The sequence below is a fragment of the Eurytemora carolleeae genome, unplaced genomic scaffold, assembly GCF_000591075.1.
Source record: "Eurytemora carolleeae unplaced genomic scaffold, Eaff_2.0 scaffold75, whole genome shotgun sequence".
Lineage (NCBI taxonomy): Eukaryota > Metazoa > Arthropoda > Copepoda > Calanoida > Temoridae > Eurytemora > Eurytemora carolleeae.
The window spans coordinates 422,380-449,008 of NW_019396178.1; the positions used below are offsets into that span (position 1 = coordinate 422,380).

The 26,629-nt window shown below is 31.5% G+C and overlaps 2 protein-coding genes across 6 annotated transcripts in view; one reads left to right on the forward strand and one right to left on the reverse strand.

The window, feature by feature from the left end:
* The window catches only part of LOC111697326 (glycoprotein-N-acetylgalactosamine 3-beta-galactosyltransferase 1), a 27,809-nt gene extending 19,232 nt beyond the window's left edge, over positions 1–8,577 (reverse strand). The window contains exons 1-2 of the mRNA XM_023467279.1: positions 8,359–8,577; positions 807–852 (exon numbers count right to left, since the gene is read on the reverse strand). Coding sequence (XP_023323047.1) covers positions 807–852; positions 8,359–8,473 — 161 coding nt within the window. The 5' untranslated portion in view covers positions 8,474–8,577. The remainder of the gene's footprint in view (positions 1–806; positions 853–8,358) is intronic.
* LOC111697307 (glycoprotein-N-acetylgalactosamine 3-beta-galactosyltransferase 1) lies at positions 1,562–26,629 on the forward strand. Of its 5 annotated transcripts, none has more exons than XM_023467255.1 (18): positions 1,562–1,912; positions 11,182–11,241; positions 12,546–12,599; positions 13,282–13,397; positions 13,583–13,661; positions 14,580–14,630; positions 14,711–14,765; positions 17,652–17,699; positions 18,874–18,945; positions 19,859–19,925; positions 20,187–20,286; positions 21,270–21,325; positions 21,732–21,739; positions 22,646–22,723; positions 23,941–24,040; positions 24,884–24,938; positions 25,579–25,614; positions 26,441–26,629. In XM_023467255.1, the coding sequence occupies exons 2-18, from the start codon at positions 11,183–11,185 to the stop codon at positions 26,604–26,606; spliced, it is 1,200 nt and encodes a 399-aa protein (XP_023323023.1). In that variant the 5' UTR covers positions 1,562–1,912; position 11,182; the 3' UTR covers positions 26,607–26,629. The 5 variants fall into 5 exon arrangements, with proteins under 5 accessions (XP_023323023.1, XP_023323026.1, XP_023323022.1 ...); XM_023467258.1 differs by lacking the exon at positions 1,562–1,912 and adding an exon at positions 8,766–8,828; XM_023467254.1 differs by lacking the exon at positions 1,562–1,912 and adding an exon at positions 8,844–9,008.

The following is a 26,629-nucleotide window of genomic DNA, read 5'->3' on the forward strand; positions in this document are numbered from 1 at the left end:
TTCAGAGGAAATATTGATTTATTTTTGGTGAAAATAAGTTTAGAAGTTTAAATTAAAAGGAATCGTCATTATTTCAATTTAAAATTTAAATATAAAGTTCTATATATATATATATATATTTTGCATGACGTCGCTGGATTTTTGAAAATCACAATTTAAAATAATTGTTTATTGCTAATTTAAAGATGTGCATGCAGAAAATACTAGGTTTTTGAGTATTGTGTGCGTATTTTGGCGTTAAAGCCTAGAGATAATCTAATACAGGGTGTTCTACGAAACCTGACTGTTGGGGAATAATTTTGAATTTTTCCCATATCAAGTATAATATATTAAAGACTTTTTGCAGTTTATTTTGCTAAAAAATCTTATACTCAATTATATTTTGCTTTGAAATCAACTTTATTATAATACTACTACCAAGCGATGTTTTTTATTATTCTCTTTGGTATTAAAGAATTTCCTGGGACACCCTTAGTGATATGAGATGTCCTGTATTTAAACTGACGTTGTAACATCTGTAACATCTGTGTATGTTTACTATGTATATTCAAATATTGTATATTGTACTCGATGAACACAACACATCTCAATTAAAAAGTCCTTTTTGCATACACTGGTTTACATGCAAATAAAGCAATAGAATGCTCCTATGGCGTACACTGGTTTACCTGCAAATAAAGCAATAGAATGCTCCTATGGCGTAAACTGGTTTACCTGCAAATAAAGCAATAGAATGCTCCTATGGCGTAAACTGGTTTACCTGCAAATAAAGCAATAGAATGCTCCTATTGGGTAAACTGGTTTACCTGCAAATAAAGCAATAGAATGCTGATATTGTGTCAACTGGTTTACCTGCAAATAAAGCAATAGAATGCTTCTATTGCGTAAACTGGTTTACCCATGCAAATAAAGCAATATAATGCTCCAATTGGATTTAAATGTTTCTAATTGTTTCAAATCTTGAACTTCTATCTGTCGCAGAAGAAGAAATGAATGGCGCTTCGTCCCATTGTTACAGTTCAGGGACTGTAAGCGTAAATTCAAGCAACCTTCCAAGCAAAGATGGCGGGCAATGCCTCATTTTTGTAAAGGTTTAAAGAGTTTATTTCTAAAAATTCCTATATGTTTCCCTGTAGTAGAAATGCACAAGTAACTTTTTTAAAGAAACCACAATTGAAATAGAACTGCTTCAAAAGTTATTAACATTGATATCTAATTTATACTTGATCAAGCAAAGCTTTTAAGGGTAATAGTGTGAATCGGGCATTCACAGCATTGCATGGAGGGTCACTTGAATTTACGCGTAAAGCCCAGCTGTATTATTATCAACTATAGTTGAAAATCAAACCTAATTTATATGGTGCATAATGCAGAGGGTTATTATTATTATTTTTATGAATTATGAATTATGAATTCTGTTAGATCAAATAATCTAAATTTGAATTATCAAAAATATCAGGTTTAAAAATATAGGGATTAGAAAATTTGATTTTGTTGCAAAGACTCAATTCCTTTTTTATTTTACACCACCCCACCGACCCCCNGCCATGATTTTAATTTATTCTCATGTAAAATAAAACTTATTTAAAGTATATATAAAGATTAAAGACTAATTGTCCTAACAAAATGATCTATCAATTAAAGAATGGGGACGACGCGGCATTTATGTTTTCTTGTGAGAAAGATGTTCCAGATTTAAAACAATTAGAAACAATTAACGTAAATTTGTCATCTTTGTTGTTTAAAAGGTAGGTAAACAAGTGTAAATATGACTTTAAGAGGGTTCATTAAGTATCATTATAATATATCTCCATATGTTGCAGTAAGTTGTTACGTTAGTTTGAATATTTCACATCTCCGAGTATAGTACAGACGTCAAACTTTTTGTGTGAGACGCCTTACTGGGAGAGAAGTAGGATTTCCATTATTCTGAAAAAAATTTCCATTTTGGATTGAAATGATTCGGAAATTTGTTCCGTAAATTGGAATTCTGGATAATTTCGAATGTAAAAGAATTCGGAATTTTTCCGGTTTACGTCATGTAATGCTATACTGAATATCACACTTTTCAAATCTTAAACTGAAGAGTGAAGACTGAAGAACAGGACAAAAATAGTTTGCTGTTTATAAGGCTGAGGGGATTCCCCCCAATGACAAAAAATATCAGCGTTTTCCTAACTTGCAAATGCAAGCTGGACATGTCGCTCTGTACATGGAAGGTCACTTGAAACTACACCTTTAGTCACTTTAAGACGCGCCACTTGAGTTGAAGGCTAAAAATTACTTGTATTTTTAAAAAATAATAATAATGTTAAACAAAATCTTTAAATTGCTGCATTCTTCTACATCTTCTTTAATATAAGGTTAACAAATACAACAGCAACATACAAGGTGAGTATTAAAGAAAATTAATGACACTCAATTTTTTGGCATGGTTCATGTTTTAGGATGAAAAATATAAAAGTAAAAATTATTTTGGAGAAAAATCTTGTAATGCATTCATTTAGAAACATTTTATTTTTTATGAAGTGTAATGTAAGAAACTTTAAGGCCTGAACGAAATGAATAAACAGTCTTGATTTCCAGTCGTAAAATAGTTTAACAAATAAAGGTTACCACAATAACGATTCGATAAGTCGCAACGTAAGAAAAGTCGCATTTTAGTGAAATTTCGAAACGAAATTTAAAAAAATTCTATATTGGAAATTTTAAAATAAAACGGTACGTTAACACTGAAATTCATGCATAAATGATGTGTTATTAAAGCAAAACGTTTGTCACCTTTTACTTTTCAAACCAAGGGAAAGTGTAACGTAAGGTCTCTAAAAACATTTACCTTGTATGAAAGTGGAACGCTAGAAAATTGTGGATAAATTTCTAAAGCTTTAGCGCAACGTTGGGAAAGTTTTTAAAAAATACAGGGAATGCAAAAGCGTAACGGAGCTTATTTTTTTCACAAGCATGTACTGAAGCTTAACGTAAGGTATTCAAGTGCAGAAAATTCATTACGTAACGTTGGTCTATGCCATAAAATGTCATACTGTGCAACGTAACGTTTTAAACGTTTATACTTTTGATGAACACTATCGTAACGAAAGCTGAGATTAGAAAAAAAGAAAAACGTTGACATCTCCTAGTACGGGAGCTGGAAGGGGAATTAAACTAGGATTCGAGGGAGTGGGTAATACTAATTACACTGTTCCTGGGGGGATTATTCCTTTACCTATGCAATTTGGAGGATTTTGAAAAAGGAGGGTGACTTGAAATTACGTCTGAAGTCCCTTTAAATCCCTCTATCAAATTAACCCCCCCCCCTTGTATTTTCTAAGCTATGCAATTACCCCCCACCCATTATTTTTCGTATTGCTCAATGCTTCAAAACTAAAATATCAGAGTTTTGTTGTAAAACAACAGAATGTTTTTAAACCTTAGAAACAATTTAACTGCCTTTAATATTTCCCAGTTTATTGAAGAATATTACTGAAATAAGCAATATTAAATCTGAAAATACTTGAAAACAACCTCTAGCAGACCGAAACTAGATTCAATCATAATTAAAATGCTCGGGTACTCGGCGTTGCCCGTGCCATGTCCAACACTATTAACGTCTGCTGTGTTTAACGATTAAAGGACTGTAAGCGTAATTTGAAGTGACTCTCCATGCAAAGATGGCTATACCCGATTTACAACGGTTTTTATAAGAAGCAAAAAAAACAATTGTCGAGTCAGAAAATTATCTTTATATCATATAATTATAATTATAATTATATCATAAATCACAATTACATGTAAGTTTACATTGCATTTTTAAAACTTAATGTCTAAAAACTTTATCAAAAATAATTTTTTTTAAATTTTGAGTTTTCATGTGGTTCTTAACATCGATTTTGATGGTTATTATAACGAGAACTGGCAAGGGTCAACCTAGATCGAAATATATTTTCAATAAAATGTGGAATTCTAACATCTACTTTTTTTTTCTCTACAGAGGTTTGGTCCATCACCATAAACGAATTTTAATTCAATTTGAAAGTATTTAAATTATCCAATCAGATTGGACATGGCTGTATCGCACATATCCTTACACATATTTTCCCGGTATATTCATTTCTGAGAATTAATATGTGGTTTACTAATTACGGAACGGTTTCGTATACGTAATTTTGCGTAATTACGCATTAATTACGCGAAACTAGACTTTCTTTTGTGTACGTAATTAGCACGTAATTTCGCGTAATGCTTCTCCGTAAGTGTTAAAAAGTGTTACGCATAACGTAATTACGACTGGAAACCCTACTACAATATAAAAGAATGGATACCAATTTTCAATAACAAACAATTTCGTAAAATACTATAACCCATAAAAAAAAGTATGCCTGATCGTCTAGAAGTCAAATATTTTAAATTTATAGTACAAATTTTGCCCCCCCACCCCACCCCAAGAGCTCCTAGAGGGGACAAAAACATTTTTGCGCTTCGCACAATTTTTGGCCACCCCCTAGATTTTATTCTGTGTACGCCCTTGACTGTTTTATCCAACGTTATAATGCAAGGAAATTAATTGCAGTTGCGTATATTCTACGTACATATAGAAACCAGTTCTCTCTGGGCAGAATTTGTAAATAAGAATAGATGCTTCATTGTTCGTTTTGTATTCAATGAGGTTAAAAGCATAACATTTTGATAAGTTTGATAATTCACATAATAGTTTCCTATGACCAGAATATTTCATTGATTTTTTATGTGAAAGATGGGTCCCATGTAAGGCTTCGACATCCGTCTTGTGTTTACATTACCGCCCAGAAATAGTACACTGCAGTACAAAAGATGCGTACACCTCTGAAATAACTTTTCTTGCATTATAACCTTTGTTTTATCTATGGCTATTATATTTTAATGTTAGAGGGTTAAAATCTCCCCTAGAAAATGGTAGCGCAATAATATAATTGGAACAAATCAAATATTTTTCTGTGTAAAAATTATAAAGAGCTGTTTGTTTCCTTTATCAATGAGAACTTGTATTATGAAAAAATTTAAAAGAAAGAAAATAATGTTCTTTTTACACCTGTTCTTTTTAGAAAATAAAAATACGAAATATAAACAGTTGGTGTAATATTCAACAAAATGCAATTTCCATTTTTAATTTTGAATATTTTTCTCCGAAAAAATAAATTTGTTCGGCTTTTATTTTTCCGTTTCGTCAATTTTGAATATTTTTTTTTCATTTTTATTCACAAATAATATGATTCGGAGGTAAACACGATTTTGGTTATTTCTGAACCCTTTATATTTCAAAAATATGATATCCATGAATTATATTTGAAATCTGTTTACAAGGCATGCGCATTTTGTGCCGTCCTTTTCCATAGTTGGAACAGAGGGGGAGTGCAGTTAGAGTTTCCAACGCAAGTGGATTTTACTTGCGCGCAATTCCGTAATAATTGCGCGCAAATAAACGCAACGAAATTGTGCGCAATTGCGCTCTATAGCGCGCAATTACGTCCAACTTTCTTGCGCTTGCGTTTCAATTTTTTGATAAAATTCAATTTAAACCTTATAGCACGCAATAAATGCAATTAAGTATTGCACAATTCCTTTCAACAACAAAATATTCAATTTAAACTTTGGTAGTGGCATACAATAAACTGAACTTCGCTAACAAATAAGTCTTAAGTGCTGATAAAATTGAATTTAAACTTAATCTTTTGTTTTATAATATTCATTTGCAGCATGAAAACCAGAAAAATCTGGCATAGGAAGACGACAGTTTAGACTCAAGCAGACCCATGTAACTGGTTAAGTGATTTAATAAGTTACTAATTCATTTTGTTTGACTTGTAACTACATCAAATACACTGTGATGTTGTCTTTCTGTACCATAGTTTTCTGGTTCTCACTGTAGCAAAATATCTAATTTTGATTAAACGAACCTTACAATTTGAACCAAGAAAAGTTTCCATTTTAATGTTTATCCAATGTGAACAAATGAAAAAAGAATCAGATTAAATTGTTAATTAGTAGCTTAACTAAAAGAAACTTTAAAATTTGAAAACTCTTGAAACAAGTGACACTCGGGCCTCGATTATTTCAAAATCAACAGAGATATTTAATTTCATTCTTGTATCTGCTGCATAAATTTGCAAATTTAACAGTTAAAATTATTGAGTCTTAGATAGAAAAGCAATTCCGATGCACGCAATTCCGCGCAATTCTGCGCAATTCCATGAAATTCCGTGCAATTCTGCGAATATTTAATTGCTTACTTTGTTGCAATTGTAGCGCAAATGCACGTAATGAAATAGCGCAAGAGGCAGCCACCATTGCGAGGAATTCCGCGCAATTCCGCGCAACGGAATTCCGATTGGAAACCTTAATTGCAGCAGAAGTCCTCAATTGGTAATAACTGCCGCCCAAAGGTGTTTTGCGGCATGCGCGCTCCTCAATTGGTAATCAGAAATAAAAGTTAACATTAAACAAGGTTCGTAGTGTGGGGGGCGGTACCCATATGCACCCCCTAGAGCCAGAGGTAGGCTCTAATATATTAGACTTACATATATATTAGAGCCAGAGGTAGGCTCTAATATATTAGACTTACATATATATTCTGATTTTTTCTTTTCTTATCAATTGACAATGTATCAATTTGTCCATTTTATGATAATTTCTCAAATTCTTTCTTGTACCTTAATCTTATTTGCAATAATTTTTTTGCGGGGTTTCATTTAAAATCCATTTCCGACATCCTGGACCAGGTTTCGAATGAGGAAATATTAAAAATGTTTGTTGCAAACAAACCAAGAGTTCTTGAATTTGGAGGCAGCATTATTAATGCCTTTAATTATTTTTGTTAATTCTAAGGCCATATCATTTGAACGGAATGATATTATTAACCCGCTTTTAAATGGCTCAAAACAGCTGCATGTTTTTTCCATAATTTCTTTTATTTTTATTATTTTAACCCATGGATTGAACAATCTTCATCATCAATATGTATAATGTAGATGCAAGCATCATCCACCGGACCTATTTATTACTTAAGGAATATTTGTATTGGGAAATTTGAGAACATTTTTTATCAACAATGTTTTGGGACATCTTTTCTCTCACAAAGCGGTACCTTCATACGGATTTAGGTATTGTTTAAAAAATACTGTGTCCAGTGTAATTTAGTCATAATATGATTGATATTAATATGATTTGTGATATACGATATACACAAAAAATAAAATATATTTTTAAAAGTTTTTTTGCTCTTTCACTACTAGATTTTATAATGGTATGATTGGTAATTATTATCAGATGACTAAGAGTCATGTAGAATAATATAGATTTTAAACTTTAATTTTTTTCTTAGTACAGGTTTTTTAGGAGGTGCAAATCTAAAGTTGGTCTCATTGCGCCATTAGTGAAAATGAAGTATTAAGTTCATTAATTATTTTTCTAACACTTCATTGCTTATTTAGGAGCACGCATGCGCAAAGGTTCAAAAACGTAATTTTATTTCTAGCGCTTCATGTGGCAAATTTGTAGATTTAATTCGAAATTGAGAAGCAATAAATTAAGCTTTAAAGGGAGTGTTTGCGAAAAATGAAAGGGGGTATTGGCAATTAATGCGATAAAAAAGCGCTTTTGATCGCCCCCAATCTTACTTCTATCTGTTACGTCTATAAGGAGCGGAGAAAATTGTTAAAGACGTCTCATTCCAAATAACTTAGCGCCCATACAAATTCATAAAATAGCAACATATGACTTAGACCGTAAAAATCAATTCAATTTCAAACAAATCATTCAGATATTACAACCTATAGTAATCGAGTATCTTTCGCCACATTTGTATATAGTTTATATTTTATAATATTTTATTTTTTTAGAAAACGTTTTAACGGATTTCGAAAAATATGAGTGGTGCGCGGCATTCTTAGATAGTTGCGCAAGCAACAAGAGAAATAATCAAATGCAAAACAAATTAACTAAAAAATATTATAAAATATAAACTATATACAAATGTGGCGAAAGATACTCGATTACTATAGGTTGTAATATCTGAATGATTTGTTTGAAATTAAATTGATTTTTTACAGTCTAATTGTTGTATGTTGCAATTTTCTGAATTTTTATGGGCGCTAAGTTATTCAGTATGAGACGTCTTTAACAATTTTCTCCTTATAGACGCAACAGATAGAAGTAAGATTAGTAGCGATCAAAAGTGCTTTTTTATCGCATTAAGCCTATACCCCCTTTCATTTTTCGCGAACACTCCCTTTAAGAATATTGTACACTATAGGGCCATTAACAGTGGTCAATGGTCTATTTCTAAGAAATAAAAGATTTACTGTTACCCTGTTCTTGTCTGATTACCAATTGAGGTGGTGGATATCACCAGTTGAGGAGCGCGCATACCGCAATGCACGTTTGGGTGGGAGTGATACCAATTGAGGACTTCTGCACTTCCCCCCTCGTCGGACGTCGTCATTTTTTCTCAAAGCATTTCTAAATTGTTTTTGTTATATATTATGAACGTGTTTAATATTATAAATAAAGACTGCGTTCACTAATTACATATTAGAATTTCATAGTATTTATTTTTTCAATAGCAATTAAAGCAGTTATAATTAAAAAAGCTTTAAAATTTCTACTTTACGTGCATTTACTTTAGTTTAACGTGTATTTAGATCATAACCATTTAGTTTTAAACATTAACACTTTTATAAACTAGAGAACTGGGTTCTTGCTACATTTTAATTACAACTACATGATCCCCTGAACTTTATCTTGGATTAGCACTTAGTCACAATATTTATCAGGAAAGAAAGATAAGGATAACCTAGGTAAGGATTAACCGTATCAATTTGTCTTTCTAATACTGTTATTCCTGTTCCCTGGTTGTAAATCTAAAATGGATTGAGAATACTTGCCGCTCATCAAACAAATCTGAACAAAAGGGTTCAGTGCACAAAGAACCTTCCTAGTAGAAAGACTTATAATCCTAATATAATCTTCTACCTTAGGTCAAGTGCAGCTCCCAACTATTACCGATTCATAACTCAGACTATTAGCTTAACATAGCCTGATAAATATATTTCACTCTGAATAGCTAGTTATAGATATCTATCTTAGTATATACAGGCAAGGATATATAATCCTGCATAGCTAAATACAATATATATCTCCGCAAGGTTAATAGCTCCGCAAAGCTAAATAAGATAGCTGTATATCACTAAGCAAGATAAATAGCTTAGTAAAGCTATATACAAAGATAACTAATTCTCGATTGTTTATAAGTATATTAATAGCTAAGTAAATAACAATACCACAAAGGGTTACTAAAGCTTTAAGGGAGATTACGATCATCCTGCCCCCAGAGGGTGACCCTGAAGACCATGGGGTTGTAGTTCCAGCCCTGCCTGCTACTGATGTGTCTGAGAGACCTGTGGATGAAGGAGGGAATGATCTGGATAGAAGAGGGCCAGGAGAAGGTGACCCCAAGACGGGGGATACTAATGTAGATCCCCCTGACCCGGAGGATAGGCCCGAGGATGCAGACGAGGACAACCTCCTGTGGATGAGACTGGGCCTCCAGCCAAATAGAGGCCGGATAGATGTAGTTATAAGTAACTGGAGAAGGATCGAGGGCCAGATAGATGTCGCCTGGCAGAGCCTACATCAAGTAATTGTAGATGCCTCTCAGGGGCATAGGAGGATATCTAGAGAGGAACATTATCTGAGGGCGGAGGTGGAACTGTTGACTCACATGTCCATGATGATCTTTGGAGACCTCAAAATTTTCTTCGGAGACCTCAAGATTTTTGTTGGACACTCCAAAATATTGAGAGGAGACCCCGTATCTGAACCGAGATCTTGACAAGAATGGATAATGCTTAAAGGGATTGTCATTGTAAATTTAAAGTGACACTCCATACAAAGATTGCAATGGTCTGATTCACAACGGTAGTTTTAATAATTATCAAGAATGAATTAGATATCAATGTTTATAACTTTGAAAAATTATTACTTTTAATTGTGGATTCTCTGCAAAAGTGACCTGCGCATTTCTACTGCGGGAAAACATATTGAAGCCATGGGTTAAACACATTTAACAATCGTTATTTCATCGTTAAATGAATGTGAATGAAAACGAAAAACTGTCCTTGCCCATTTCAAGGGAAAGAAGCGCTCGCTAAGATAAAATTAAAATGTTTGGTTAAAAAATAGTAATGTTAATCTTCGATTGGAAAATTATCGTTGACTGTTTTAACTTTAAGAGTTTATCAGTTGTATTCTTGTTTTTGTTTTGATCAAATTGATCTGTGACCATTCAGCACTTTTAAACATATTCTTCTCAATCCCTTGCAGTGTATAGGTGTCAGTGAAATACAGGGATAGCTAGATATTATAGTAGACGGCTAAAAGTAGTGTAATTTCAAATGAACATCCACGGAAAGATGGCAATGCCCGATTCCCAACAGTACCCTTGAAACCTATAATAGCTGAATAAAAAATATGACAGATATACTCACTTATGTAGGGAACCCATAATTGAAAATAAACAGTTTTTGAAATTCTAAACATTGATATCTAATTCATACTTGATTAGACAAATCCTTTAAGAGTACCATTGTGAATCGATTATGGTCATGAAGGGTCGCCTGAAATTACACTTAAAGTCCCTTAAGGAGGGAAGAGGAGGGAGTATTCTCCCTCGGGAAATGAGGGTGAGGTTTGTCCCTGCTTGGTGACATTTATTATACTATACGTTTATTCAGATGGAATGTATAAATAGTGCTTTTATTGGGTCACGCTAATTCACAGTTTGCATTGCTGCTCTCTAGCAAAACTTTATCAGTATTTCCCAATTACTCTTTTAAACAAAGAGAAAAAAACAAGCGCGTTTAGATTTGAAATTTACAAAAAAAGTGTTATCAAAGCCAAGGTCAAGGTGGCACAACACTTCAAAGTCAACCCGGTCTTGAAATTTGATGCAACTTTTTGTAGCTCTCGGGATTTCTGCATGTGTGGTAACCACGATTTAAAAAGAAAAGTAGTTTTTATTGTGAATAGATATTTAAACTGCATGTTGTCCACAAAAAAAACGATTTTTTAAAGATTAGTTTTCTTTAGCTTGTTCAGATCGACATTATGATAAGTGACAAAGATTGAAAATTATCAGTTTTTTTCTTTCAGGATGGTTACGCCCCAAAAGTGGTTTCTTGCCGCGTTAGTTTTCTTTGCAACTTTAAGCTGGTAGGCATGCACAGGTTATCCCAAAATATATCTTGGTAGGATATTGTACAGGGTGTCCCAAAATTCTATTCTGGTAGGGTATTGGATTGTGTCCCACATATTCTTGAACATTAAAATTTGAAAAAAATTCTAAAATGTTTTTAAAACATTGAAATTTGAAATTTTAGACCCAATTTTATTTATTTTTAAAATTTTGGGGAAATGTAGAGTTCCATTGTTTTCCAAAATTTCATATTTCATAAAAAATTGAAAGAGAAATGAAAAAAAATCCGTGAAAAATTTTGAATTTATATTCGGGTTTTCAGGGACTGTGCAAACTTATTGTTGAAAAACCCTTTTTTTAATGATTCTAAGGTTAAAAAGTTTCGTTGATCTGTTAAAAGTTCAGAAGCCATGTTAATGCAACTTAACATTTTTTTTGCGCATTTTTTGTCAGACAAACTTCTTTTTTAATATATTTTTGACCTTTTTATATAATTCGAAAGTAAAAGACGATGGATGCAAGGAGATTTTGAATCGTCATACAGTCATCGTCGTAAATAATACAATGAAGACGACTTTCTATTTTTAATTTTTACCAAGCTTTCAAGCCGCCATGGATATCAATTAACAACTTTTTTGTTTACTTGAAAGCTTATAATTTGAAGCATGTTAGAAATAAAAACTTAAAAAGAAAACTCTTCAACGCTGTATTAATATAAACGCCGACCAATGTGGTACAGAAGAATCAAATCTCAAGATCCTGAAAAGTTCAACCCAGAATGAAACACATTTTCAAAAAAATGTGGGAATCGTTTTCTTTACTTTCTTGTCGAATAATATCAACACCGAGTTTTTATAGAGGAAAACAGGAGTCACAAATCACAGTGTTTACATTCTATTAGGAATGTTTACATTCTATTAGAAAGTTAAGCTTAATTTATGTCACCACTAATGCAAGGATAAAAATGCCTATCGATTTCAACGGTACCCGGAGCCTTAAATGCTTTGTTTGATCTGATCAAGATTGAATTAGATATCCATCATTTGTTTCTCGCTTATAAGGGGCATTGGAGAAATCATCAGAATCAAACAATTATCGATCGAGTCAGAAAAACGAAGGTATCTTCCACATTTTTGATCAGGTTTCAAGGGTACCTTTGTAAATCAGACATTTACATCTTGGTCACTTCATATTACACTTATATTCTCTTTAAGATCTTGTTTTATTGTAAACGAAAAATTATAAAAATTGTTTTTTTTTAAATAAATCTAGTTCCTAAGCTGACCAATTGTAATAAACAACCCAAATTTATTGTTTACAGGATCCTCGTAATGGACAAGGACTTCTCAAAAGAAATGGCTCTTTCTTATAAAAGGTGAACTGTTTAATATCAATTCTTCCTCGAGAGGGGATGGTTTATACTGACCCCCCCCCCCCAAACACACTGACACAGACGCTAAATGAAAGAAAAATTTACACTTATGAAATTTCTTTGATTTTACTTGGAACCTAATAATAATATAATAATAATAATATAATAATATAATAATATAATAATATAATAATAACCTTGGAACCTAATAATGTTCAATAGACTAATTGGACACACTATAAGCACTGGCTTAAAGAGCCCATTAAGGTGAAATGAAACAGGCTTTAGTACTTTTTGCCAACATCTTTAAAAGTTGTAATTTCAAGTGACCCTCCATTAGTAAAGTGGCATATCTGATTCACAACGCGGTACCTTTAAAAGAGTTGTCTAATAATTAGATCAAGATATCAATGTTTCTCTTTTTAAAAATTCATTATTTCAATTGTTGTTTTCTTTACTAAACGTGATTTGCATATTTCTGCTACAGACACAATAGGAGGAAAAGCTCAAAATCAATCACTTTCCAAGTTAGATATCGACGATATAACTGATACAGATTAAAAGGTATCGTTGTGAATCGGACATGTACCTCTCTAAATGAAAGGTTACTTGAAATTAAAAAGACAGTACCGTTAACAGTAAATATGTTTTAATGTCGTCAATGAATTCAAAACTATTTTAAAAGTGCGCTAAATTGGAATACTGAACAAGAATCAACTGTTTCTGCTCTTGAAAATCCTGCAGATATTAAAGAAGATGAAGATGAAGAAGAAGAAGAAGAAGAAGAAGATGTAGAAGATGGTAAATATAATCAATTAAAAAAATGCAGCCGATTTGGTCCAGCCGTATAGCTAAAGCTAAGATATATACATACAAATATATGTATGAGTGAGTAACTTTATTATTATTATATAATAATAATAATAGTAATAATAATAATAATAGTAATAATAATAATAATAGTAATAATAATAGATATTATTTAGATACAGAAAGCAACAAAACCTATCGATATCATCTCAGCAACAAATTCCACAAATTTAAAGTGAATCAATCACCTGTTAGGAAAGAAAAACAAATTATTTTTAATTTCAAATCTTGAATTTGAAAATGGTAAATAACAAAAAAGAAACTAATTTATAAGTCGGAACTTGTGTGTGAAGTATACAGTGAAAACCTTAATAACAAATACATCGGAAGAATTTATCAAATGTCGTCTTGACAATTTTTCAATGAGTTTTACACTATATTACGTAAATTTCAGTATTTGCAAAAATAAGTAAATAGCCATGAATATGCGTGAACAGTTTTAAAGAGTTCCATATAATCATTTAATTAAAAAACTAAATATCTGCAACATTCCATGTATCAGAAAGTGAAGAATACGACATTTGAGGAATTATTAAGGGTTTCACTTTATTTTTTCTTGAAATCCAATGTGGACACTTTTAAAGGAATTGAGTCTTTGTCAAAAACTCAAAACTTCTACTACATATATCTTTGCAATCCGATCATGTAAACCTTTAATATTTCAAACTATGATTATTTGATCTAACACAATCAATAGTTTGAAATATCAAAGGTTTACGACATTGCGTTGCAAAGATAAAGGGATTAGAAAATCAGAGTTTGTGGCAAAGACTCAAATCCTTGGAGGTAAATGTTGATCCCTCCATTCAGGGTATGACTACCACGGAATTTCGAAGGGGAATTAAATTAGAGTCTGCATAAGATGAAGATCAATGCGTGATCCCAAGATTCAGAACACAAAAGTTCTGATTTTAAATCAATTATTTTACTGCAAAAATAACTTAAGTGATATAATAATATAATTAATAAACATAAAGATAATGATGTCGTGTGGACAAAATACCATCATCATTCAAATATTTCAATCCTTACTGATACTCCTGAACAATACTGTATTGAATATGAATTGAATAAGAAAAATATTTTGGACATAAAAAAAGTTTTTCTCAATAGATTACTCTGCCTTGTACTTACCCAACCAGCAGCTCATTTACGAGCGCAGGCGTAAGTTTAAAATGAAAAGAAAATTTATATTTTTATTTTTACAAAACAGGGAAAATCCACATTTTATTGTGATATTTTAGGGTGTTTGATACTTGGGGGAGTAGATGTACATTATTGTATTTTCTCAGCACTAAGGTGATTTCAAGTGACCCTGTGATTATATACGACTAGCTGAAGGGCCCAGCCATAGAGAATAGAATAAATATTAGAGGGGAATTTAAAGAATCTCTCGGTATGAATTTTTTCAGTCCCTTTCAGCCTGAAAGGGAGTTCAAAGTGCACAAATCATGTAAATATTCACAAATTATATGCAGTAGAGTAAATTAATACAGAATGTTCCCTAGCCTATTCATTTCCATTCCGAATTTTTTAAAGCTGTTAAATAAACTTTACAATGAATTAGGTGAATAAAAAACATCATTTGATTTATAGTTATAACGAAAAATCGTCGTTTGTAAAATGAAATGCATAGAGTCTATGTCAAATGATCATTGGTCAATTATATTAATTATTTCATAATTTGGGTTTCTTTTAATATTAATTTTAGATTTTCTATAAAATGATATTCCAGGGCCCAAAAGGTTATATAACGCAAATATGTGAAGTATACCTGCAGTATGGAAACAGTACAACAAAATTGCCGTTTTACACTTTTTTCTAGTAAATTCCCCTCTAATATATATTCTATTCTCTATGGGCCCGGCCCTGCAATTATATACGATTAATTTGAAATTAAGCTTACTGTCGCTTTTTATCAGACCAAAACTATTTATGTCCTTTTTTGAACTTTTGGGCCTGTGGGGGCGAAATTAATGCCCCGATCCCCTTTTTTGCGACGTTATATAAGTCATGTATTCATGTAATTGTATAGTTCTATATTCATATGTTGTTCTCTGAAGTCCTACAGAGTCCTTTATAGTCCTCTGGTTCTTTGAAGTCAAGAATAGGACTATATGTAGTCCTAGAGTCCTATATAGTCCACAGTAGTCCTTTTTGGTCCTCTGAAGTCCTCTAGTCCTTTTTAGCCCTCTGTAGTTATCTTTAGTCCTCTTTAGTCTTCTGTAGTCTTCTGTGGCACTATATTTTTCTGTTTTCCTCTTGTCCTCTGGTCTCCTTTAGTCTTCAGTAGTCCTCTATAGTCCTTTATAGTCCCCTGCAGTCCTCTTTAATCCTCTGTAGTCCTCTTTAGTCATTTTTAGTCCCCTGTAGTCCTCTTAATCAATGATTTCATGATTATACTCTCTCCAACCCAACTTATCACTCTAGGTTTTAAACAACTGTCATTTTCGCCATAATATATTTCGTTGTAAACCACAACATTTTCAGATGACTAATGAATATCTGTAAAATGGAGAAAACATTAGAAATTAATATTCAAAATAGTCATAGCTGAAAACTTTAGAGTGGTGGATATCGAGATCAATGCTTGATCCACTCTTCTTCTTGATCTCGAGATTAAATAATGCTTGTTCTCCTCGAGTTATTAATCTCCAGATTAATTAACCGATCGGAATTAAGGATATCCCATTCTAAAGTTTTCAGCTCATGTTGTAATTAAAACTAAAACAATAAACAAATTCAGAGGAAATAAAGCTGTACAAATATAGGGTAAAATAATATAAAGAGAGAACTGTCCAAGAAACAAAAATATATATATATATATGTTTACAAACAACTACAATGTACACAATGCACCCCAGGTAGATTAAAAATTGTTAAAAATCAGGATGAACAACGACATTTAAAACCAAAGAGAATCATATTAGACCGAGAACGGGTCTAAATTACGATTTTCGGGACTAATTAGAAAATTTCATTAGAATGAATCATTTTGAAAAATAACATAAGGCTTATTTAAGAATTTTCTTGCGGAAAATGATAAGTTTTTCGAGTATTAAGGGTTTATTTTGGTGTTAAAGATTGGAGATAATCTAATATGATATGGGACGCTCTGTATATATAGAGAGGAATTTAATAGAAAAAAGTGTAAAACGGCCATTTTGTTGTACTGTTTTCATACTGCAGGTGTATTTCGCATATTTTTGCTATATAACCTTTTGGGCCCTGGAACATCATTGGATCTCTTGATCGGATCCATTGAATCTCTTGATCGGATCCATTGGATCTCTTGATCGGATCCATTGGATCTCTTGGCCGGATCCATTGGATCTCTTGGTCAGATCCATTGGATCTCTTGATCGGATCCATTGGATCTCTTGATCGGATCCATTGAATCTCTTGATCAGATCCATTGGATCTCTTGATCGGATCCATTGGATCTCTTGATCGGATCAATTGAATCTCTTGATCGGATCCATTGGATCTCTTGATCAGATCCATTGAATCTCTTGATCGGATCCATTGGATCTCTTGATCAGATCCATTGAATCTCTTGATCGGATCCATTGGATCTCTTGATCGGATCAATTGAAGCTCTTGATCGGATCCATTGCATCTCTTGATCAGATCCATTGAATCTCTTGATCGGATCCATTGCATCTCTTGATCGGATCCATTGGATCTCTTGATCGGATCCATTGGATCTCTTGATCGGATTTGTTCCAATGGGATCATTCTTAGATTTGTGTAGTCATGACCTTGCTGTCCAAAATGTACTCCTACAGGCTTAGTTGTATTTAGCTGTCCAGAGATGGAATTTAAAGAATTTGAGCCGCGGTTTAAATCCGCCAAAACCAGGTTTAAATTAAGCGCCAGTTTAAATCTTGAAACATTTGATACAATTTTAAGAGGAACCAACCATATTTAAACCGCGGCTTAAATTTAAACCGCCGCTTAAATTCTTTAAATTCGGCCACTGGCTGCATGATGGTACCCCTCTGTCTTCTCTCAACCTGTCCTTCAGCATCTGTCCCGTTTCTCCAATTTACTGAGGATGTTCTGTACACATCCGTAGTCCTCTTTAATCCTCTTTTTATAAAAACCTACAAATATCGAAAAAAAAGTTTTTTGTTCGTTTAAAATATATTATTAAATGAAAAAAATATATTTTTGTTAATTTAGTCCGAAGAGGGGGACCATGGTTTGCCTGTTCTACATAATCCAGCAAAGGTACTTTACAAGTAGTCCTTAAGTAAATATTATAAGAACTTTAAGTAGAGCTAATAGCAAAAAAATAATTAGATAACAAGGATAAGATGACGTCACCTCTCCAATAAAATGCCCACTTTGGGGCTAATTTTTGTGTCTTCGGCTTGACGAAGAATATTATAAAATCAAATATAATCTTTGTCCATCATCTGAAAACTAATTAACCCCTCCAATTCTCGAAAATTTTCACTTTGTGGCAACTTTTTGTGCCTTGACGAAGAATCAAAGATTGATTACATAAGTCTGTAAATTGGCATTTTTGTGGGAACTTTTCTATTTAAAAGTGTAATCTTACATCGTCTCAACGTTGCTTCCCCCATACTGAACTTTCCGGCCTACGAACCCAAGGTACTAATGCAAGGAAAGCTAATTGGGTATACTCTGCGTACATATTGAAATGAGTTCTCTCTGGGCGAAATTTGCAAACAAGAATAGATGCATAAGTGTTCGTTTAGTATCCGAGGAGATTAAAAGCATTAAATTTTTATAACTTAATAATTCACATATATAGTTTCCTATGACCAGAATATTTCATTGATTTTTTATGTGAAAGATGGATCCCATGTCAGGCTTCGACATCCGTCTTGTGTTTACATTACCGCCCAGAGTCTCAGAGACAGTACACTGCAGTACAAAAGATGCGTACTCCTCTGTAATAACTTTCCTTACATTAGAACCTTGCACGTACCGTACATTGAGAAGGGGAAGTTCCCGGTAAAAATGTACACTGTCAACAGTTTACAGTGTATTCATTTTGTTAGGAAAAATGTCTTTTTTATTTATTTTGTTAGGAAAAATGTCTTTTTATTTATTTTGTTAGGAAAAATGTCTTTATATTTATTTTGTTAGGAAAAATGTCTTTATATTTATTTTGTTAGGAAAAATGTCTTTATATTTATTTTGTTAGGAAAATTTCTTTATATTTATTTTGTTAGGAAAAATGTCTTTATATTTATTTTGTTAGGAAAATGTCTTTATATTTATTTTCTTAAAAAAATGTTTTTTATTTTTATTTTGTTAGGAAAAACTTCTTTATATTTTTTTGTTAGGAAAATTTTTTTAATTCAGTTTGTCAGGAAAACTATCTGTTTTATTCATTTTGTTAGGAAAAATATGTTTATATTAATTGTGTTAGGAAAACTATCAAAATCTTTGGTCTAAAACAAAATATGGATTTCAATTTGCATTTGATCATCTCCTTGATCAGGTACTTTTTTATTGATGCGCAAATACTTTCCGATATGTTAAACATATGAATTTGGTGTATTTTAATATGTCGCCAATATATCTTCGTGGTATTTCGATTCGATACGTCTTTGATCTATTACGAGATGTCGCCTATATTTCTTTAGTATATTTTGATATGTCGCCCAAAGGTTTGTGGTATATTTTGATATGTCCTCGCCCATACATCTTCATTAGAGGCTCAGTATGAGACCAGTTCCTTTGCCATTTGTAAATTTACAACCTATTTGTAAATCTATATTTATAAGTCAATTGTAAAATGTATATAAATAATTGTGAATGGATTAAAAAATATTCAAGTATATGTATGATTTGTAAATTGTAAATTGTTAGTTGTAAACAAAAACGTTTAAATTGTAAATTGTAATTAACTAATTGTAAATTTAGAAGTATATGATATCTTTATGTTGAATTGACTAAACTAAGTTGTATTGTAATTATCTTTTGTGTATTTCGATACGGCGACCATATGTTTTTGGTCTATTTGTATATGTTGCCCATATATGTCTTCGATGCATTTCGATATGTCGCCTTTATGTCTTTGGTCTATTTCGATATGTCGCTAATATGTCTTTGGTCTATTTCGATATGTCGCCTATATATCTTTGGTCTATTTCGATATGTCGCCTATATGTCTTTTGTCTATTTCGATATGTCGCCTATATGTCTTTGGTCTATTTCAATACGTCGCTTATATGTCTTTGGTCTATTTCGATATGTCACCTATATGTCTTTGGTATATTTCGTTACGTCGACCATACGTCTTCGGACGTTTTTGACTGCAAAATTGAGGTGGATGACAAAATATAAGTTTGGCCACATAAAATAAGAAAAAAACTAAATAATACAAAATGTCATTATAAATTTGCTACAAGGTGGATTGGGTGATGAAAGCTGATGATGATACATATGTTATAATGGAAAACCTTCATAATATGCTCGGTAATTTCGGCTGTAATGTCTTTTTGTATAGAATGTAACGTTGTTTGATAACAGAGGAAAATTTCACGTACAGTTACAGTGTACATCACCGTACGGTACAGTACTAAGATAATTTGTATGAATTCACTTTGAACAATGAAAATTGAACATCCTTTCTTGAACTGAAAGAAAAAAAGAAAAAAGAAAAACATTTTATATTCCTCTTTACATCAACATTCTAACATAAAGCAGATAATCATAACGAATATATTTTGGTTTTAGCTCAACACGATCCAGAATTTCCAACTTTTTTTGGACAACATTTTGGAGTTATTGTTGATCAAGGATATATGAGTGGAGGCTCAGGATATATTCTTTCAAGGTGGGATTTTATTTTTTCACTGTTAAACCTCAAAATCCAAATTTTACCGATTTTTCTCGATCGTTCCGACTTTGTTCTAGCGTTTTCTTTAAATCACGACTTTTGTATATTATATGAGCGTTTTATTTTCGAAAATCTGTATTTTTTCCATTTTCAGATGAAAAACAAAGATATCTTCATCAATTATGTTCAGGCGAAGAGTTAAAGGAACTATTGTGAATCGGTTATGTCCCTAATTAAATGAGGGGGACAATTACAATTTTGTTGTTAGTTCCTTTAAGATACTGTAAAAAAGAACCCAATTTACAAAATATTGTATAATTTACAGTTAATAACATATTCAAACATTTTTAACTACAGGGGTATTCCACGAAACATGAGAGATGCAAGACGATTTGAAAGTCGTCTTTGATCTCGGAATTTATTTGAGACATTCAGTCGTCAATCTTCTTTAACATGCAGGTTTCTTGAAACAATAACTAGAAAATTATCCTAATCTTGCCTTTATTGTGCTGTTAATATTTCGTTCATATTTCGATTTTGTTAAATAAAATCGAAATTTTAGAAATCTGAACAAAATTCTGTAGATCTCGGATAATATTGAAAGTACAAAAAGGGCAGACTACATTTAGGAAATGCCAGGACTAGGGGTACTTTGTGATTATTATCTCTAGAATTTTGCTTCTAAATTTAGGTTGACAAATAAAATTTGGCAAATTATATCAAAAATCAACGACGACGTTTCAATCGTCTTGCTAATGTCATGTTTCGTGGGAAACACTATATCTCTCTTTTAGCCATAAACAAAGCTTGAGACTTTATAAACGAATGCAACATTAAGATGCAGGAAAACTGATTCATCCATTTGAAAGTTAGTTTCAACGAGTTCTTCATCAAAGTCGCATCCATACAGATGAATTGTAGCTATAGTAAATTTTGAACATTTTATTTTACAATCTCTCCCATTAATAATTTTTATCCAGGAAGGCTGTGGAGTTGGTGGTTACAAAAGCGTTCACAAACTCTAGTTTATGCAGGGGTAGATAAACAAATATTAAAAAAATATTAAACAATATTAAAAAAATACTTCAAGTATATATATATATACAGGGGTAGATAAACAAATATTAAACAATTATTAAACAATATTAAACAAATACTTCAAGTATATATATATATATACAGTGGTAGATAAACAAATATTAAACAATTATTAAACAAATATTAAACAAATACTTCAAATATATATAAAGGGGTTATAGATAAACAAATATTTCAAGTACATATATATTTTAGCATTAATATTCAATTACAAATTTCTTATAAACAATATTTCAAAGTCTGAGAAAGCCATTTTAATGTTAATAACTCTAGAAAATACAAAGTATTAGGAATTTATCTTTATTAAATATTTTTATTTACTCCCAGAACCTGTCATGTTTTAGGCCAAGATGTGAGTATTTTAATAAATATAACCAGAAGCTACAGTGAGAACCAGAAAACTATTAAATAGGAAGACGACATTATAGGCTTAGCTGTATCTAACGTTGTCACTAAGAAAATAGGTTTAATATAACTTATTAAATAACTTATTAAATGAAATGAGTCTGATTACGCTGCACAATTGCTGTGTCTCATACTCATTGAATTATTTAAAATCATAACTTGAGTCTTAAAATTGTCTTTCTATCCAGAGTTTTCTGGTTCTATAGCTGTAAAGTGATAGAACAATTGACATTTAATACGTTCAGCAACTTTGAAGATGACGTCTGACGCTTAAAGTGTCAATAAAATGTCTCTTTTACTTTTTTAGAAAGCATTTTTTTATATGAATTTTATATGAATTATGTTTATTCTGATCAGTTTACATTTCCTTATAAAAATATGCCAGCTATTTCTGTCATACACTCCTTGAGTTTGCAATACAGTGATACCCATTAAACAGTGAATAAGAAGACGACATTTAAGTAACCTTATATATATTTGATGTTCTTTTTGAGCACAATTGCGGGATTTGATGACCTTTGGACTCGCTAAAAGCATAACTTGAGTTTAAGAGTCGTCTTTCTGTTCCACAGTTTTCTGGTTCTCACTGTATTTCAAATTCCATGCTGATAGTTTTATTCTATCCAATTTTACTGATTTAACTAATTTGAGGACATAGAATTAACTAATTAGATAAAATAGAATTAGAACTATAAAAATGGAGTTTTTGGCGAGTAATCGAGGTTAAATTGCAGGATGGTATATAGGATGTAGGGATGGGGGTCTGTCTCTCTAAAATATTGAATTTCAGGATGGTATAGAGGATGTAGAGATGGGTGTCTGACGTCTGTCTCTCTAAAATATTGAATTGCAGGATGGTACAGAGGATGTAGAGATGGGTGTCTGTCTCTCTAATATAGGAGTTCATCCTTCTTCTTCCAGAGATCAAAAGGTTTGTTATCATATATAAAATAATTGAGTCTTTACCACATACTCAAAAATGGTATATCTTTGCAACCTGATGATGTAAACTTTTTATATTTAAGCTAGATTAGAAGGCCAGAGTTTGTGGCAAAGACTCCATTTCTTTGCAGCTTGTCTGTATCACAAGAATCTCCTTAAAATGGGCTGATCCATTTAGCGTACTGTCAACTTTTCCCTTGCATAGTCTGTATGTGTGCTGTACAATTTACCTTAAAAATCGGCCCGGTACGTGAAATGATCCATTTTTTAACGTATGTTTGCCTGTTTGCTCAGTAACATTTTGCCTAGTGCAAGTTCGCCCAGTACACTTTTGCCTACTAACTTTTTGCCTAGATAGGTAAGTTTCACTTAGATAAATTTTTTTTCTTTTGAAAATTTCTAAAGTTTCTCTTTTTTCATAAGAAAAATTAAAATAAAGTTATTAACATTTCGTCTAGCTAACATTACAGGGTAATTTCGCCAGGATAAATTCACAAATTTTTCTGAAGAAAATATCTTTTTTTTTTTTTAAGAAATTCAATTGAAATTGAAATGTATTTTAATACTGTTTATAAATTTATTCTGAAAGGGAGTGAACGGCTATGTAAGGTAGTTGAACTGAGTATGCAGTGTTGTGGAAAACTTCTTTCGGATTCATATGAGACATATTAAACTTTTTAAAGATCTGTAAATCCCGAGTTTGAGCGCAAATTCGACGTTCAAAACTCCTAGTTTGGGGGTGGATACGTTTTCATAATTAGTTTTTTTAAACCACTGACAACTTGACAAGCCTTCCCCACTTAAGGGTTCCAAAAAATGTTTTGAAAAAAATCCTCTCAAACCCTTTTTTTCAATATCAAGAAGTTTCAAGGTTATGTCTCACAAGATAAGAATGCAACACCATAAAAAAAACTGCTTTAAGTCTTCAATTTAAAAAAAGATATCTAAACATATCTTATTTTTTTACTTTTGCCTCAAACTCAAATTGTCTGATCTCTATATCTTTGTAACCTGATAATGTACACTTAATACTTCAAATTTGCTTTATTTGATCTATAGAATTCATTGTTTGAAATATCAAAGGTCTACGATATCAAAGTTTGTGGCAAAGTATATATATATAGAAAAAAAAACTACAAATAATAAATTGAAAAAAGATTATTATTGACCTCCATAAAATATGGCGCCCGTGACATATTTATTTAGAGAGATGAGGAGACCTTCTTCCCTGTTCATGTTTGGCATATGATGACAGTAGAAAACACCAGCTGGGTATATAGTTACATGTCTAAAAAACCAGAAACAGGTAACAGTAGATTCATTGCGGCAGAAACAACCGCGTTTCTTGAAGAAAAAAATTCTAGCAGATATATCTGCAGTGATAAATTATAATTTAACTGCTAAAAAATTCTAGCAGATACATCTGCAGAGATAAATTGTAATTTAACTGTTAAAAAATTATAGCAGTATACATCTGCAGTGATAAATTGTAATTTAACTGCTAAAAAATTTAAAATTTATAGCAGATATATCTGCAGTGATAAATTGTAATTTAACTGCTTAAAAATTCTAGCAGAAACATCTGCAGTGATAAATTGTTATTTAACTGCTAAAAATTCAAAAAGATACATCTGCAGTGATAAATTGTAATTTAACTGCTAAAAAATTATAGCAGTATACATCTGCAGTGATAAATTGTAATTTAACTGCTAAAAAATTCAAAAAGATACATCTGCAGTGATAAATTGTAATTTAACTGATAAAAAATTCAAGCATATATATCTGCAGTGATAAATTGTAATTTAACTGCTAAAAAATTCGTTTCTTACTTATATATGTCGCACAAAGAAAATTAACAGTTGCCACTGACTATAATTTTCTAATCCATATATCTTTGTAACCTGATTATATTTAAAACTTAGACTTTTTAATCTAACAGAATTTATAGTTTTATATATCAAAGGTTCAAAATACCAGGCTGCAATTATATAGTGATTATAGAATTAGAATGTGGCAAATGTTCAGTTACTTTATCTTGAAGAACAGGTCTAAATTGTGCATGTTTTGACTTTATGCTCATATAAAGCCTCCAGATTAAAATTTCATTTTAATTTTTTTTTCAAAAATGTCTTAATATTTTTCATTTAAGGATTTGACTGCTGCAGTGAGAGAGCAATATCTTTTCATTATATTACTCCAGAGGGGTAATGAATTCTATGATTGTATAACCTTTATCAATATATATAAAGTTGTAATCTCTGTTTGTCTGTTTGTTTATCCGATCATAACTAAGGAACCCATTGACCGATTTTCCTCAAACTTTTGTTGGGGATCTTGGGAGAGCCACGGGAATGTTCTTAGCTTGGTTTTGAGATTCTAAGTTGAGTAGTCGAAGTGCGGGTAAACGGAAAGAATAATTATAAGTAACCTGGGTAGCGCTGGGTTCCCAAGCTAGCATATATATAAAGTAGTAATCTCTGTTTGTTTGTCCGATCATAACTCATGAACCCCTATACTAATTTGCCTCAAATTTTGATTGGTCGAACAACGGAAATGTTGAGTAAATTGACTTTTGTTTCCAGACAAAGCTGGGTTCTTAAATTAATTGTGAACACATAAAAAGGACGGGCTGATGAAAAAATAAAGAGAATCTAAACTAGGATAAAACATGATCAGAGTCCGAAACGATCACATTCTCATTATTTCTACATTTTTATTAATTAAAACTTTTAAATGAAAAAATATATATAAAAAGATTGTAAATTTAGATAGTTAAATTAAGTTAAATGTTATTAAGTTTTATAAGAGTTTTTGTTCAGTTATTTCATTAAATGATTTTTTCAGGATGTACGAAACGGAATATCTTATTTACAAACTAAAGTAAGGGAAAAATCTAAGCAATGGAGAAATTTTTAATTTAATCTTAAGAGGAAATAAAGCTGTTTAAAGTTAAAACAATTAAATAAAACTACGAAGAAACCTGTCAAATCTTTCCCTGGGATATTTAGAAAGATGAAAATTTCCCTGAATGATAATTGAAGGACTGGAGTATGGTTTTGGTCAATTATATTGGCGTACTAAGCTTAGGGGTGTCAGAAATAATTTTTTTTGCTTTTTTTTTGAAAGCGTCCCATAAACCTAGAAAAATTGAATTTTGATCAAACTTTTTGTTCTGGGTGATTGCATACATTCATAGAAAATTCTCTTTAACAGACATGTTTTTTTTTAATTCACTTTGTTAAGAGCTTAAGTCAAAAATAATTAGTGATAATTATTGCTTTAAATCGAGTAGATATCCTTAAACATACTGATGTGAATCCTTTCAAAAAGTAGGAAAGATTCTGAAAAAAAAAAGTTTTTTTGACGACTCAGACTCTTAACTAAATGAATTTAGAAAAAATATGCCGGTTTAAGAAAGTTTTAAATAGGTATTTGAAATCATCCAGAACGAAACGTTTTATCAAAAATTAAACTTTATAACTTTTATAGGAGTTTTCAAAAATATGCAAAAAAAAAAAATCATTTCTGACACCACTATAGGCTTAGTACGCCAATATAATTCACCAAAACCATACTGCAGTCCTTCAATTATTATACAGGGAAATTTTCATCATTCTAAACATCACAGGGAAAGATTTTACAGGTTCTTTTTTTATTTTTTTTTATTTGTATATTTAGATTGTTTGATATATATTTGTATATTTAGATTGTTTGATATGACTGATATTAGAGAAAATGTGGAGAAAAGGATTAATCAGCTGCTCACCACCTCATCAATACAACTCAATACAACACAGGAAATAGAAACAGAAACAGGAAATAGAAAACAGAAAACAGGAAATAATAAACAGGAATCAGGAAACAGGAAGTAAAAAACAGAAAACAGGAGGTAAAA